This window comes from Tyto alba, unplaced genomic scaffold, assembly GCF_018691265.1.
Source record: "Tyto alba isolate M040663 unplaced genomic scaffold, T.alba_DEE_v4.0 Super-Scaffold_9, whole genome shotgun sequence".
NCBI lineage: Eukaryota > Metazoa > Chordata > Aves > Strigiformes > Tytonidae > Tyto > Tyto alba.
This window is the reverse complement of record NW_024881330.1, coordinates 37,152,174-37,164,977: the sequence shown is the minus strand read 5'-3', so window position 1 is coordinate 37,164,977 and position 12,804 is coordinate 37,152,174. Positions and strand designations below refer to the sequence as shown.

Genomic DNA, 12,804 nt, shown 5'->3' with positions numbered 1-12,804 from the left:
CTGTAATTGGGATAGATATAATTTAGAGCAGAAAAATCCTCTTATGCTGGAGTTCAGGGCACTGTAGTATTTTGGTACAGGACTGTCACTAAAACACATTCCATGAAAATTCACTGTGCCTCAAGAGAAGGAATTTTAGCAGGTACAAAAACTGTGTAATTGCTGGTCTTTATTCAGACAAACCTTTCTGCATTTAGCCGTAATCCTCAATCTCAAAAACAAAAAACAAAAAAACATTAAAGACAAATGACAGAGAGTATGTACTTATGTACTCATGCCATGATACTGTTTGTGGGATTTTGAAAAAGAAAGAACTACTTAGATAAAGTAAACCTCTAAATGTAATTGAGAGGCGGTCTAGTTGACCTAACACTTTCCAAAAGAAGCAAATATCTTAACAGCTGCTTCTTTAGACTAGGTGAAAATAAGGTTCTTTTTGTAATTAGTCTTAACTTGCTGTCATCAGCAATAACTAGGAAAGATTAGTGTATATGAACATTAAAATGCATTAGATATGCTTGTGCAATAACTTCATGACAGAAGAAATAGCAGGTTAAGTGCTTATGTTGCTGAATATTTTATGGCAAAGAAATTTGTTAAATAATCCTTATTGCCTCTCACTGACTTTAGTCGTTCTATCATTTTCAACTTTTCAATTAAGTTTTCTATTGCACTGTAGTGATTAAAATTCTTCTACTTGCTTTCTGTGCCTGGGTCTTATAAATATTTGTCAAATCCATCTTAATGAGCATACTGAAGTATAAAGTTACAGTATTATTAACTCAGTGCATTATTAGTCGCATAAGTTGGTTAAGAACCGACTGCTCTGAAACCTCTGACCTTGAAAAGGGAATCCACTTTTCTACATGACATTTCTTCTACAGTAGTAAATGTGTTTGTTGCTGGAAATATACTAATGAGCAAAGGTAGCAATAAGGAAAGGTAACAATATGGGCAGAAGCATGTGAAACATAGACTTATTCTTGCTGTGCTCAGAATACACTCTGTGAAGTTTAACATAGTAATTTCCTTCCAACCTTGTTTGGTTTTTTTTGGTGCTCCACCCTCTCCCCCTCTCCCCCTCCCCCCTGATTTAATTTTAGGATTTCACTTGTGCTTGAACTCTGAAATAGTTCCATTCTATTAAAATAGTATGTTTGCAGTAGAGTTATATGGTATTTATTGTAGTTTAGCTGATCAGGTTTGACGTTATCATATGGCAACTACAGGGTGCCCAATCTGGCAAGATTGCCCTGATCTTAATATACGCATCCTTTTCAAATACAAAATACAGTTATTCCTTGAAATGGTAAGAATTCTAGAGTAAGTATAAGAGCTAACAGTATTCTGAATGATTCCCAACAACAACTACAAAAAAATCTCTGAATGCAATGCATGAGAGTGGATTTAATTAAATAAACATCTGGTTTTCTGCATCACCTAAAAATAAAGAGGCAAACTTGTTGGAGATTTCCTTCCAGAAGGAAATGCTTAGCACATTGCTTGGCCCCAGCTAGAAGGAAAGGGAAAAAAATAAAGACTATTTTTAGAATCTGATCAAAGCATGACTTGAATTCCTATACATAAGTGTCATAAAATCAAGCTTGTGTTTATTATGATAAAAATACAGATTCATGGAAAAATGGAACATCTGTCTCCAGAAAGAAAATTTTGAGTATAATGACTTTTGCACTTAATTTCCTAAGTGGTTAAATTTATTGGCCTGGATTCAGAACTTGTGTAGGTGGCTGTCTCAGCTGGAGAATGGCTCAGCAGCTGAAGAAGTCTGTCAGTAAAATTTGCATGGATGTTTCAGTGAGAGAAGAAAAAATAAAATTGTTGCATTTATTATAAGCTGGAAACCAAACAACTCAGTCTGATTCACAAGCCAATTTAGTGACAATAGCATGGGGTATTCTGTTCCTTTCCTTTATGCCATATTGTCAAGTAGTATTTTAATAGAGATTTCTAGTTTAAACCGCAGAATTTTTATCCCTTTCCTCTATTTTATTTCTGTCTCCTATGCCCATGTGCAAATACTGAAGAGTAAGTTAGTATCTGCAATTTCTGACCTTTATCACTGTTACCATGCTGGCTACTGAATCAGTATGGTCAGACCTCTGTTTTGACTGAAATTTGCTCAGAATATGTAGATAAGTAGCTTTTGTAACAAATAAAACCAACAAATGCTGCTTTTCATCTCAAGGTAATAAAGATCATTTTTTAATGTCAAAGATGGGTATTTAATGACTTAAGGATGAGGGGGATATTGTTACAAATTTCTTGCATGTAGTCTCTCTCCTTCCAGTGCATTTAAATGCATTCATTTTGGGATATGATCATGGTATCCCACATTTCAGACCTCTTACCTGAGTTGTTGCCTTAATGGAATGATAGGTCACTGGCAGCCAAAGGTTGTTAGAAGCCAGTTTTACCTAAATAGCCTGCAGGCTCCAAGTTCTTAATGGGCTTTTAATTTCCACACCAGGCTATTCCTAAAACCCACAGAGTTCTTGGCCCCAGTGCTACCCACAGGAGAGGACTGCTCTACAGTTAGATGTTTGGAGCCTTCAGTGACTCAGTAGGATAGATGAAGGAAAAACTAGTCCGGATTTACAGTATAATCCTGCTTTGCAGGTCAGTTTTTTCCAACTGAATCCTTTATATATTTTGTTGGAAGATGATTAAAACAAGTTTATTTCTTACAATATGTGGCATTTTCAAATTGACATATTAGAAAAATGCTGGTTTCACTGAAAATATCCCATCAACTCTAATTGAAGGCACTTTAAGTGTATAGAAACATGAATTGTAGCATAGTAGTAGTGATTTTACATTTAGATTGAGCAACTATATGATCTTCCCTTGCAAGCACTGAGTATAAATGTACGTATTCATGAACATTTTGAAGTAGCAAATTACTTTTTGGGTTTAAATTGCTCATATTTGAGATTCCCATGGTAGTTTCAATTCAAACATTTAATGAAAACGTGTTTGTGTTAAAAGATTTTGGTAATATTTGTTCCAAATAACTTGCTTGTAGGTAGTGTAGTTCAGTTTTAGCTGTGCAGTAGATAGCCTCACCTATTTCTGGGACAAGGGTGACCTCTCATGTTATTTCAGCCTTGAACCTTGCCCCATGAGAAGGATAGCTTGGAGTTGCATAAATTAATTCTCTTTCTGGGCTGGGTATCAACTGTAGCTTGGTGTTCCTGCTGTAAACCCACATGGTGGTTCAAGGTGTAGCTACATCCTTCATGAAAACGTGACAGTTATCAGTCCTCTGAATTGCATGGTGGATATGGCAGAGCTTGTGTGCTCTCTGCTTTATCCTTCTTTGGGCATGTTTTCCATCTCCAAAAGATACAGTGAAGAGGAATGCTCACTGCAGGTGTAGAGACAGCAGGGCTTGCACATAATATGCCCTTCCTCTTTTCTCCCTTTCAGCTCCATGCCCACCCAGATTCTGTGAACAGGCTGACTCTAACAGTGTTACACAGGCAAGGGGGTGACATGGGATTTTTCTGCACTAGCAGTGTTGTGTAGGACAGTCAGAAGTGACTTCTGATTCTGTTCTCTTATTGCCTTGGACTTCAGCAAATAAAACAGCAATAACAAAATTCACTGACCTGCGGCCACACCAGCATGGGTTGTGATCTTGTCAAAAGATATCTGATAAGTGAAGTTAACAGTGTTCAGTATTCGGATGGGAGGTCTCCATGGGAAAAAAGTATCTCTAGAATGTTTTTTTTCATCATCTAGCAGCTCATATTAGAAAAGGATGAAAATAAAGAGGAAAACAGTAAGCAAAAGGTAGTAATGTGATACAGATAATACACACTGCCCTATTGTAATGTTGAACTTGAATCATTGAGGTGAATGTTGATAATGTGGTGAATGTTGAGGTGAATCTTGGTAATTCAGGTAACTTGAATTATATATATTTAAAATACCTATAAAATAAAATATTTAATGACATGATACTGGCATAGTAGCAGATCTTGATAAGCTGTTGGGAAAAGGCTGTCTTTTTCTACAGTGAAAATGAAATTTTTCAATAAAAAGAGACAAAACATTTTCATAAAAAACTTTCTAAGAAAAAAATACATCCTTCTGTCAAAAGCTGAAACAATCTTGAAGCCATAAACTGAAACTTTTTGGCTTCCCTACAAAAATTAGTTTTCCAGCAAAGCTGAAGTTTTCTGTAAAAACAAACCAAAAACCTTTACAAAATATCCAGCCGTTCAAAATGTAAACTATTAGGAAGTACTATTTCGGCATAGTCTAAAGGCAGCATAAGATATTGTTTCCTCTTTTTAATACACCAAAACATTGAAATAGAATGGAAAGAAATTGCCTGCTTTTATACAGTTGTGGTCAGCAAGCACTAAGTTTAGCCCTAATTTATGCTTAATTTATACTACCTAGTGGGCTTTTAAGGTGTTTCAGTCTTTGTTTTCAAAGAAAACTGTAAAATTAGTATGCCAGCTTCCGGTGCTGATGCTGTCTTAGGAAGGGAAATATGGTGTAGTGACTAGAGATGACATTCAGTTTTGACTCATTTGATCCTAAGTGGAAACAAGAATGGTTAGTTAATACTGATACTGAAGCTTCTTTATTTAGAGACCTGAATAGTGTTCCAGTGTGATGGTTGTGCAATTTCGCTTATCAAGTCTGTAAACAGACTGCATTCTCCTTAAAACAGTCTGAGCTATTGCTCAATATTCAGGGCTGTGACGTACAAAGGATAAATGGTAAGATGAAGAACTGAGAGCAGAACCCATGATTACTTCTTGGCTCTTAATTGAATGCATTTTTCTTTGGGCTACTGTGGTTAGATCAAGAGGAGGAAGTAGTTACAGCTATTGCAGACATAACTCATTCAGAACACGTGTAGATGAAAGGAAAGTCCTGGCTTTTGCAGGGTTTCCAAGCTGACTGTTGACTGCCTCACGTTAAGAAATTCCTTGAGCCATGGGTCTATGCTAGATGTAGCCAGCACACATAATTATCAGTAGGGATTGCATGGCTGGATGCATATAGCATATGGACAGAAGCAGTGTCCCACAGGAGCATGGATTTTCAGAATAGCAAAATACACCTCTTAATTCTTACTGGGTTAGATTATGTCTTGTAAAGCCCCATTTTCAGACATTTCTGACTAAATAGTTAAGTTACTGAGGACAAGAGTTATTGTGTAAAGTCAGCCTGATTTTTCAGGAGAGATATCATGCACAGATGTAATATAATTTGGAAACTTTAGTGATTAAACTTTATCCATTCAGAAAAGCCACAAACCCTCCCCGCAGTTAATGGCAATACTAAATGAATACAAAGCTGTTGTTAAACATCATTAGAAATTATTCTTTCATTACAATGTAATAAATTGCCATGAGTTTTATTCTCGGTGTTTCCTGAGATTCGTCGTGGTTGTGAATTTGCATAAGAAACTTTTCCTTAATTTCTGCAGAGTCCTTCAATTCTCACAGAATAAAAAATAATCTCTTTCCAATTGATTTTAGGGGTCCAACATCACAGACACGTGTACAGAAATGCTGCGAAGTGGGCTACTACTGAAAATTTCAGCAGGAAATATCCAAGAGAGGATATTTTTTCTTTTTGATAATCTCTTGGTCTACTGCAAAAAAAAGCACAGGTAAATGATGAATTTATGCTTTCAAAAATAATGTGTTTTTCTCACGGTAGAGCTAATCCTCTGTATACTGTTTCATAAGAATTTTTGAACAACACCAAAGTGTTTACTGCAGTTAATTGGTCTGTAGAAGTAAGCATTTTTAGAGGAGACCTATCATCCAAATTGAAGTGTATTTAATGCAAACATTGGAAAAATTTATTATGAATGCAGAATCCAAATGGTGAGGTATGGGGAGAAAGAATCTTCCACAACAGGTTATATGTGATGGCCTGACTGTCTTCTAGGAAGGGTAAACAGACTGAATTTTTAATTCAAACAAATTAGTATTGTAGCTTATGCTATAAAATAAGTCTCTACAGATGCAAGAGTTTCAAGCCTTGTATTTCTAATCAGGGAAAACAGCCAGAAAGATGCTGCTTGCTGCATTGCAAGAAGCAATTCCTTAGTTCAGCAACAAGCTTCTGCAGTTAACCTTAGGTGCTCTGACGCTTCTGAGAAATAAGGGTTCTCCTACCTACAGGCATCTCTTTGCTTAAGTTAACTTAAGTTTAAACGTCACTGCTTAAGTTTGTTTCTTTGATCCAGAAACTGTTTTCGAGGAGCCACTGAATAAATATTACTGGATAGATTCTTGATAGATTCCTAGATGCATGCTAGACCTTGAGTACGCTCTCGAACAGCACGGCTGAGCTTTGCCTCTGCACACTCGTGTATGGTGTCAGAGGAAACTCCATCATGGATCTTAGTGTCCAGTTGAAGAAACTGTCTGCAGCTGCTGAAACTTGTTGCTTTGTAAATCCAGGTTCTACTGTCATCACCACAGCCATGTCCATCAGATGAGTGTGACTGCTAAAAGATTTTCAAGGATAGTTCCATATTTGATAGCCAACTTTCATCCTGTTTTTCCAACAGTTTTACCAGTGCCCTGGATTGTTGGTAGCATCCAGGTGAAAGACGTGTTTCTCTGTACCTGTAATAGCCATTTGTTTTGATCAGTGCTCTGGCTTGGCAGTGGTCACGTGCCTGTTAAATGATGAATCCTGGCCCAGATGCTTCTGAAGGCTGTACATGAGTGGTTGGTCAAGCCCAATGTGCTGTTAAGCAAATTGTAAGCTTGGTGTTTCTGGGTGACAGTAGCTGTCCATGCAGTCCAGCATGTGGGAGTACCCAGCACCATCAAGTTTAGGATGGTAAGGCTCATGGGGCAGCCTGATGCCATAATGATTTCCTCCTCCCCCATTACTTTAGCTGTGTCTGGGGAATAGTGAGTGCACTTCATCTTCTTGCTACCTGTTCTTGGTGGCGCGAATGAGAAGGAAGGAGGTCAGTTGGTTGGATAATAGCAACAAGAACTCCTATGTATGTGTACCACAATATCCATGTGGTACGTAGTCTAGTTATAACCTCAGATGTATATATACAACTGCAACCAGCAAAGTAAATGGAAATTTATGCATGAAATGCCTGAATCTGAGACCAATTTCTAAATGAGGCTTTAAAGTCTTATTAGCAACCCTTGTTGTCTGCTATTGTATATAGTTTATATACAGTATTTTTCACATGAGATTTTGCATAGGACTTATTATTCAAAAATACTACGTTAAATATTTTTAACATTATTTTTCCAAATAAGTTGATACTTATATTCATTTTGTCATAAATAAAAGCAGGTGGCTAGGGGATGGATACCCATTTTCTCTCCTCCTGTGCTAATTATAGCGAAGTGATCACACCCCTGAACTCAGCACTGGTGAGGCCACACCTGGAATACTGTGTTTTATTTTGAAAAAAAGGACATTGAGATGCTGGAGCGCGTCCAAAGAAGAGCAACAAAGCTGGTGAAGGCTCTAGAACACAAGTGATATGAGAAGCAGCTGAGGGAGCTGAGGCTGTTTAGCCGGGAGAGAAGGAGGCTGAGGGGAGACCTTTTTGCTCTCTACAGCTGCCTGAAAGGAGGTTGTAGGGAGGTGGGTGTTGGTCTCTTCTCCCAAGTAACAAGTGATAGGACAAGAGGAAATGGCCTCCAGTTGTGTCAGGGGAGGTTTAGATTGGATATTAGTAAAAATTTCTCCACAGAAAGAATTGTCAAGCACTGGAACAGGCTGTCCAGGGCAGTGAATGAGTCACCATTCCTGGAGGTGTTTAAAAGATGTGTAGGTGTGGTGCTTAGGGATATGGTTTAGTGATGAACTTGTCAGTGTCAGGTTAATGGTTGGACTTGATGACCTTAGAGGTCTTTTCCAACCTGAATAGTTCTATGATTCTATCATAGACTTGTGGTTAGATTCGCTGTAGCACCTGTAGAGCTTCTTGCTGAAGCAATGTGTGGGGAAGATCACACTCGTCAGTGTGTGGTATAGAAAGGAGAAAGTGGTAATACTGGAAAGTAGCCATGGACCCTATTGATCAATAATGTCTTATAAGAACCTCTCTATATGTAAAGCTGATGAGCTTGTTCTGCAGGAACCTTATTCAGACTGGACTGGAAATGCTGTTTGTTTTTTTTTTTTTTCCCGTGGGTTACTACTAAAGAAGCTGCTGGCCAACCCTGAGGGAGGTTTAAAAATCTTCCTCCCCAGTGGATATTGTTTCCTCCTATAGATTACTCTGTTAACAGGGAAGCATTTACAGGTGAGAAGATAGATAATTTATACTTCACTAGCTATAGTGAATCAGTCTTTATTTTTTGTGTGTTTCAACTCTTGTGTAGATTGCAGAACTTTTGGAACAGTTGAGTATGAACCATTTAAGAACATTGTGATTATATCTAGTGTTGAATACTGAATTTATTTCAAGGATATCCTTCTGTAACTGCTCAGTTTAATTTTTGTGTAGACTAAGTATAAATTCATGCTCTTTTCAGAACTTCTAATATTTGCTGTATTTTGTTGTCGGGCAATTAGAATTAAATTACTGATTACTTTTCACTTGTCCATCACTAAATTACCTATTTTTGTAGCCATATTCTAGCCAAAATGCAGGATTAGATGAAAATCTTAAAACACGTGGAAGTGCTGTGATTTTTTTAGTTTTGAGCAATCATATTTTATGTGTCATTGGCTGGTACCATGGTGACATCTCTTCAGACATGACAATAACACAATTTAGAACATAGTTTCAGTGTTTATGTTGGAAAATTAACTGATTATATGTTAGCAAGATACTTTGGGTATTGATTAGCAAGCAGATAAAGGGAGTGTTGCTCACAGGAGGTTTGTATTTTGGAAATTTTACAAAAATTGCCCTGTTTTTATTGTATGAGATATTTTATGTACTTCTTAAGCATCCCATTTCTGCAGATTTATATAAATGTGGGTTGCTAAATTTGGAGTCATAGGTACAAAGGTCACTAGAGTTACTGGATTTACCTTGCTTTGGAGAGAAAAAAATTGAGAGAGTGAATCTTTATGGTTGCTGTTGGTTTTGTTTTGTTTTTAAATATATTATTCAGTTTTTGAATAAGTTTTGAATATTTTGAATATTCAGTTTTGAATAACTTAGAGTTATTCATTAGACAGTAATGATTGAGAGGTAGGTAATTTTCTGAAGATTAGTACCTCTGTGGAGTAAGTCAAGCTCAGAATTCAGATAATTGTTAATTCTCAGGAACTGACCTTTGATATACAGTATTAATTATCATTATAGGCAAGCATAGATGGAAAATAATCCTTGTCTTATCTGAGGTGGGAAAAACTGCCTAGAACTGGGATTCTCAGAAGGCCTTATAGAGTTATAACATTGCAAAGTGCTGTGGCATACATTACTGTGAAGCTGTCACAAAATTTCAGTACTTCTTAATTATAATTCTTGGTTAACCCTTATGTGAGGAAGGAAAAATGTTGTCTTTGTTATTCCATGCATAAATCCCATGTATGAGGCTAATGTGTGTAGGTCAAAGTATATCCAAAGGTGTTCTTACTTCATTTTTCAGTCATGATACCCATATGTTGAATTTCTTGACTAGCATAAGAAGGCTAATAGTTATGAGGAAAGATCCTCCAGATGCAGTGTTTTATTTTTGATGGCAGACAGTGGCATTATAGGTACTAAAGTGTTGGAACAGAGCTTTTACAGAGTGAAACTTTCCTGACAAACTCTCATGGCAGCTAGCAATTTGCAGTTTACTCTTACCAGAGGTAGCATCTTTGTATTAGCATCAGCAGTGTCCCATTCAGCAATGGTTTCCACAGTTCAGTTGCACATGTATAAACGTATTGTGATTCTTACATTAGTCTTTAAATGCTCCATGAACATGTGCAGAAACATGGGAAAAGGTGTTGGATGACATGATCATCTGCTCTTTCCCTTCTCAGGCGATTGAAGAACAGCAAAGCATCTGCAGATGGGCACCGGTACCTTTTTCGGGGCAGAATAAACACAGAAGTGATGGAAGTAGAGAATGTAGATGATGGAACAGGTGAGTGTATTTGTGTTGCTCATTTACAGAGAAGTCTTTCAAGGTGCTAAAATCAAATGCAGCTGCATGATTTCTTTGATAATGGAGGGGTGCTCCTTGTATTTAGAAAGAAAGAGTGAGATGCCACTCTAAGAGCTCTATCTGCTTATATCAGAACTCTGCTTCTGTAACACATCATTGCTTTCATACATTATTAGCTGGGTGGTCATACATGTCTGTTTTACGCTAACAGGAGCAGAGTAATAAAATAAGGTGACATTTATTACTCATCTGAAATTGCATATTCAACTTACTTTTACAGCATTCCAGTACTCTTAAAGAGGTTATCACTAGGTATGTGATATATTTGTAAAAGCAAGTGGAAAAGTTACCTCTGTTGGAATGAAACCTCAAACACTATAAATGCTGAAATTCTAATGTAAGTGTTTAAGAAAAACGAAGGGGATTTTTAATACCTTTAGGGATATAATCCGTATGATTGCTTGAAATTTCCCTGACATACATTAGAAAAGTGAAAACCTTAATTATTCCTACAAATGTCCATTTTTGTTTTAGAAATGCAAGTTTAACCTTTGAGCTTAGCAATTATTATTTCCTTGCAATTAATAAAGAAAACTGAAGCATTTTGGGCTTTTGAATGTAAAACATTAAAAAAAAAAAAAAAAAAAAAAGGAAACTTAGATTTGCAGTGGCATTGCAAATATGTAGGTCTGGAGGAAATTTCTGTGAGTTAAACGTTACTTGTTCTGATTTTAAAACAGCATTACATTTGCCCTGCATCTGCAATGTATTCCAAATATTTATTAATTTAATTACTTGTAAAATTGAGCATTAATTACAAGGATTATACAGTTTATGTAAGCTTCATAGAAGTCCTTCATAGAAGTTAAATATTGCTTAAAAAATAAGTTTGTTTTTTTTTTTTTCTAATAATCTTCAGTTCCTTTTTTTCAGAATAGCTCACTCCTTGCACTACTGGGTAGACCTGGAGAACAGTTTGGCTACTGTTCTTATTGCAGCTAACTAATTTATTAGAAGACTGTTCTGTCTCTCTTCCATCGTTGCTTCTTAAGTCTTTCATCCTGTTGTCATGGGTCATGTTTTTAAGTTTTTATTACTTTTTTTTCTCTTCTTAGTTTCAGGGGTTTTGTCAGTTTGTTTGCATCTTTTGTATTGTGAGATGTCCAGAGCTGAAACTTAACTGGTGCCAAGTAGAATAGAACAATTACTGTAGTACTGCATGTGGGATGTCTATTACTAATCCCAAGATTGTTTGGGTTTTCTGACAGCATTATTTTTCAACTTTCTAATTTGTATTCCAAAATACCACACCAGATCTTTCTGTGCAGTACTGGTGCTTATCCCATTGTATTTTATACTGTGTTAATGTCTGAGATGAGGTTCTAATAATTACTTTATTTTCTGTACTGATTTTTTTCTTACTATTTCAACAATTTTTTAATACCTTGTTCCCCAAAGCTGTTGCAATGCTTCTTTCCTTGATTCCATGAACAAACAATGTTATAACTGAATCATTTAAGCTCCTGATAAAACCAGTGGAAAAAGCTGAACGTAAGTTAGAGCATTGTAGCATCACACTTGATTCATTCTCTTTGTTTACTAGACATTTTTTGTAAGAACTGCTTGATATCTCTTTCGGGTTATGTCCTTCATCAGGCCAACTGATTTTGTTAGTCGTTTACAGACATGTTATAGGTACACTACATTGAATTTCATCAAGGCTTGTTGTCTTAAATGTAATTTATCCAGTATTCTACATCATGTTACTTCCCTTTTCTCGCCTGTATTCCTGCCCAATTGTTACCTTTATTTGTATGAAATCTCACCGCTTTGTTTATACAAAAAGAGAGTTGACTCTTTCAGTCTTTTATGTCACATATTATTTGACTACCTTTCATTTATTTTCCTACATCTTCCTTTATGGATGCTTTAGGAATAAGAGACAGTTTTCCTGTTTCCATGATGTCACTTTCTAAGATGGCATCTCTTTGCTTATAACTCCTGAAGTTACTGTGGCCACTGAGTCTTATATATAACATCTTCTTTCAGATGAATATTCCAAGAATTCTGTAACTTTATTCTTTCACTGGTTCCAATCTCATATATTGCCATGCTTTTAGTGTTGGCTTTAGCAAATATTTCTTTTTTCCTTCTTCCATGACTATCGTGTATTTCTCAAAGCTGGCCTACCTCTCTCCATTTGCTTGTTCTAGCTACCCAGTCTTTGATCTCTTACACACTGTCCATTCGTTTTCCTTCCTGCTCATTTATTTTCCTCCTTGGTGACTCTTCAAATCATCTAAGCACAAATGGTCTTCCTCTCCACTCTAGACACAAGTAGTCTTATTTCCTCCAGCCACAGGAAATTTTGCTACCGTCTCCATTTCCTATAGCTTTGCACACAGTACTGGAGGCTGTCATGCTTCCTTCCCACTTACTCTCCTGAGCCATATCTAATCTTGTCACTTTTATATATGCAGCATTTTCAAAATCTGTCCTCCTTTCCACACTTCTGAGACATCAATTAATGGTTTGGTTATTTTGATTTCTGGATTGTTAAAGGTGGTAGATGCCCCATCCCTGGAAGCATTCAAGGTCATGTTGGATGGGGCTCTGAGCAACCTGATCTAGTTGAAAATGTCCCTGCTCATTGTTCGGGGGTTGGACTAGATGATCTTTAAAGGCCCATTCCAACCCAAAATATTCTGTG

General features: G+C 36.6%; 1 protein-coding gene across 1 annotated transcript in view; it reads left to right on the top strand.

The window, feature by feature from the left end:
• The window catches only part of PREX2 (phosphatidylinositol-3,4,5-trisphosphate dependent Rac exchange factor 2), a 185,725-nt gene that overhangs the window by 61,764 nt on the left and 111,157 nt on the right, over positions 1-12,804 (top strand). The window contains exons 8-9 of the mRNA XM_032995111.2: positions 5,523-5,656; positions 9,970-10,073. Coding sequence (XP_032851002.1) covers positions 5,523-5,656; positions 9,970-10,073 — 238 coding nt within the window. The remainder of the gene's footprint in view (positions 1-5,522; positions 5,657-9,969; positions 10,074-12,804) is intronic.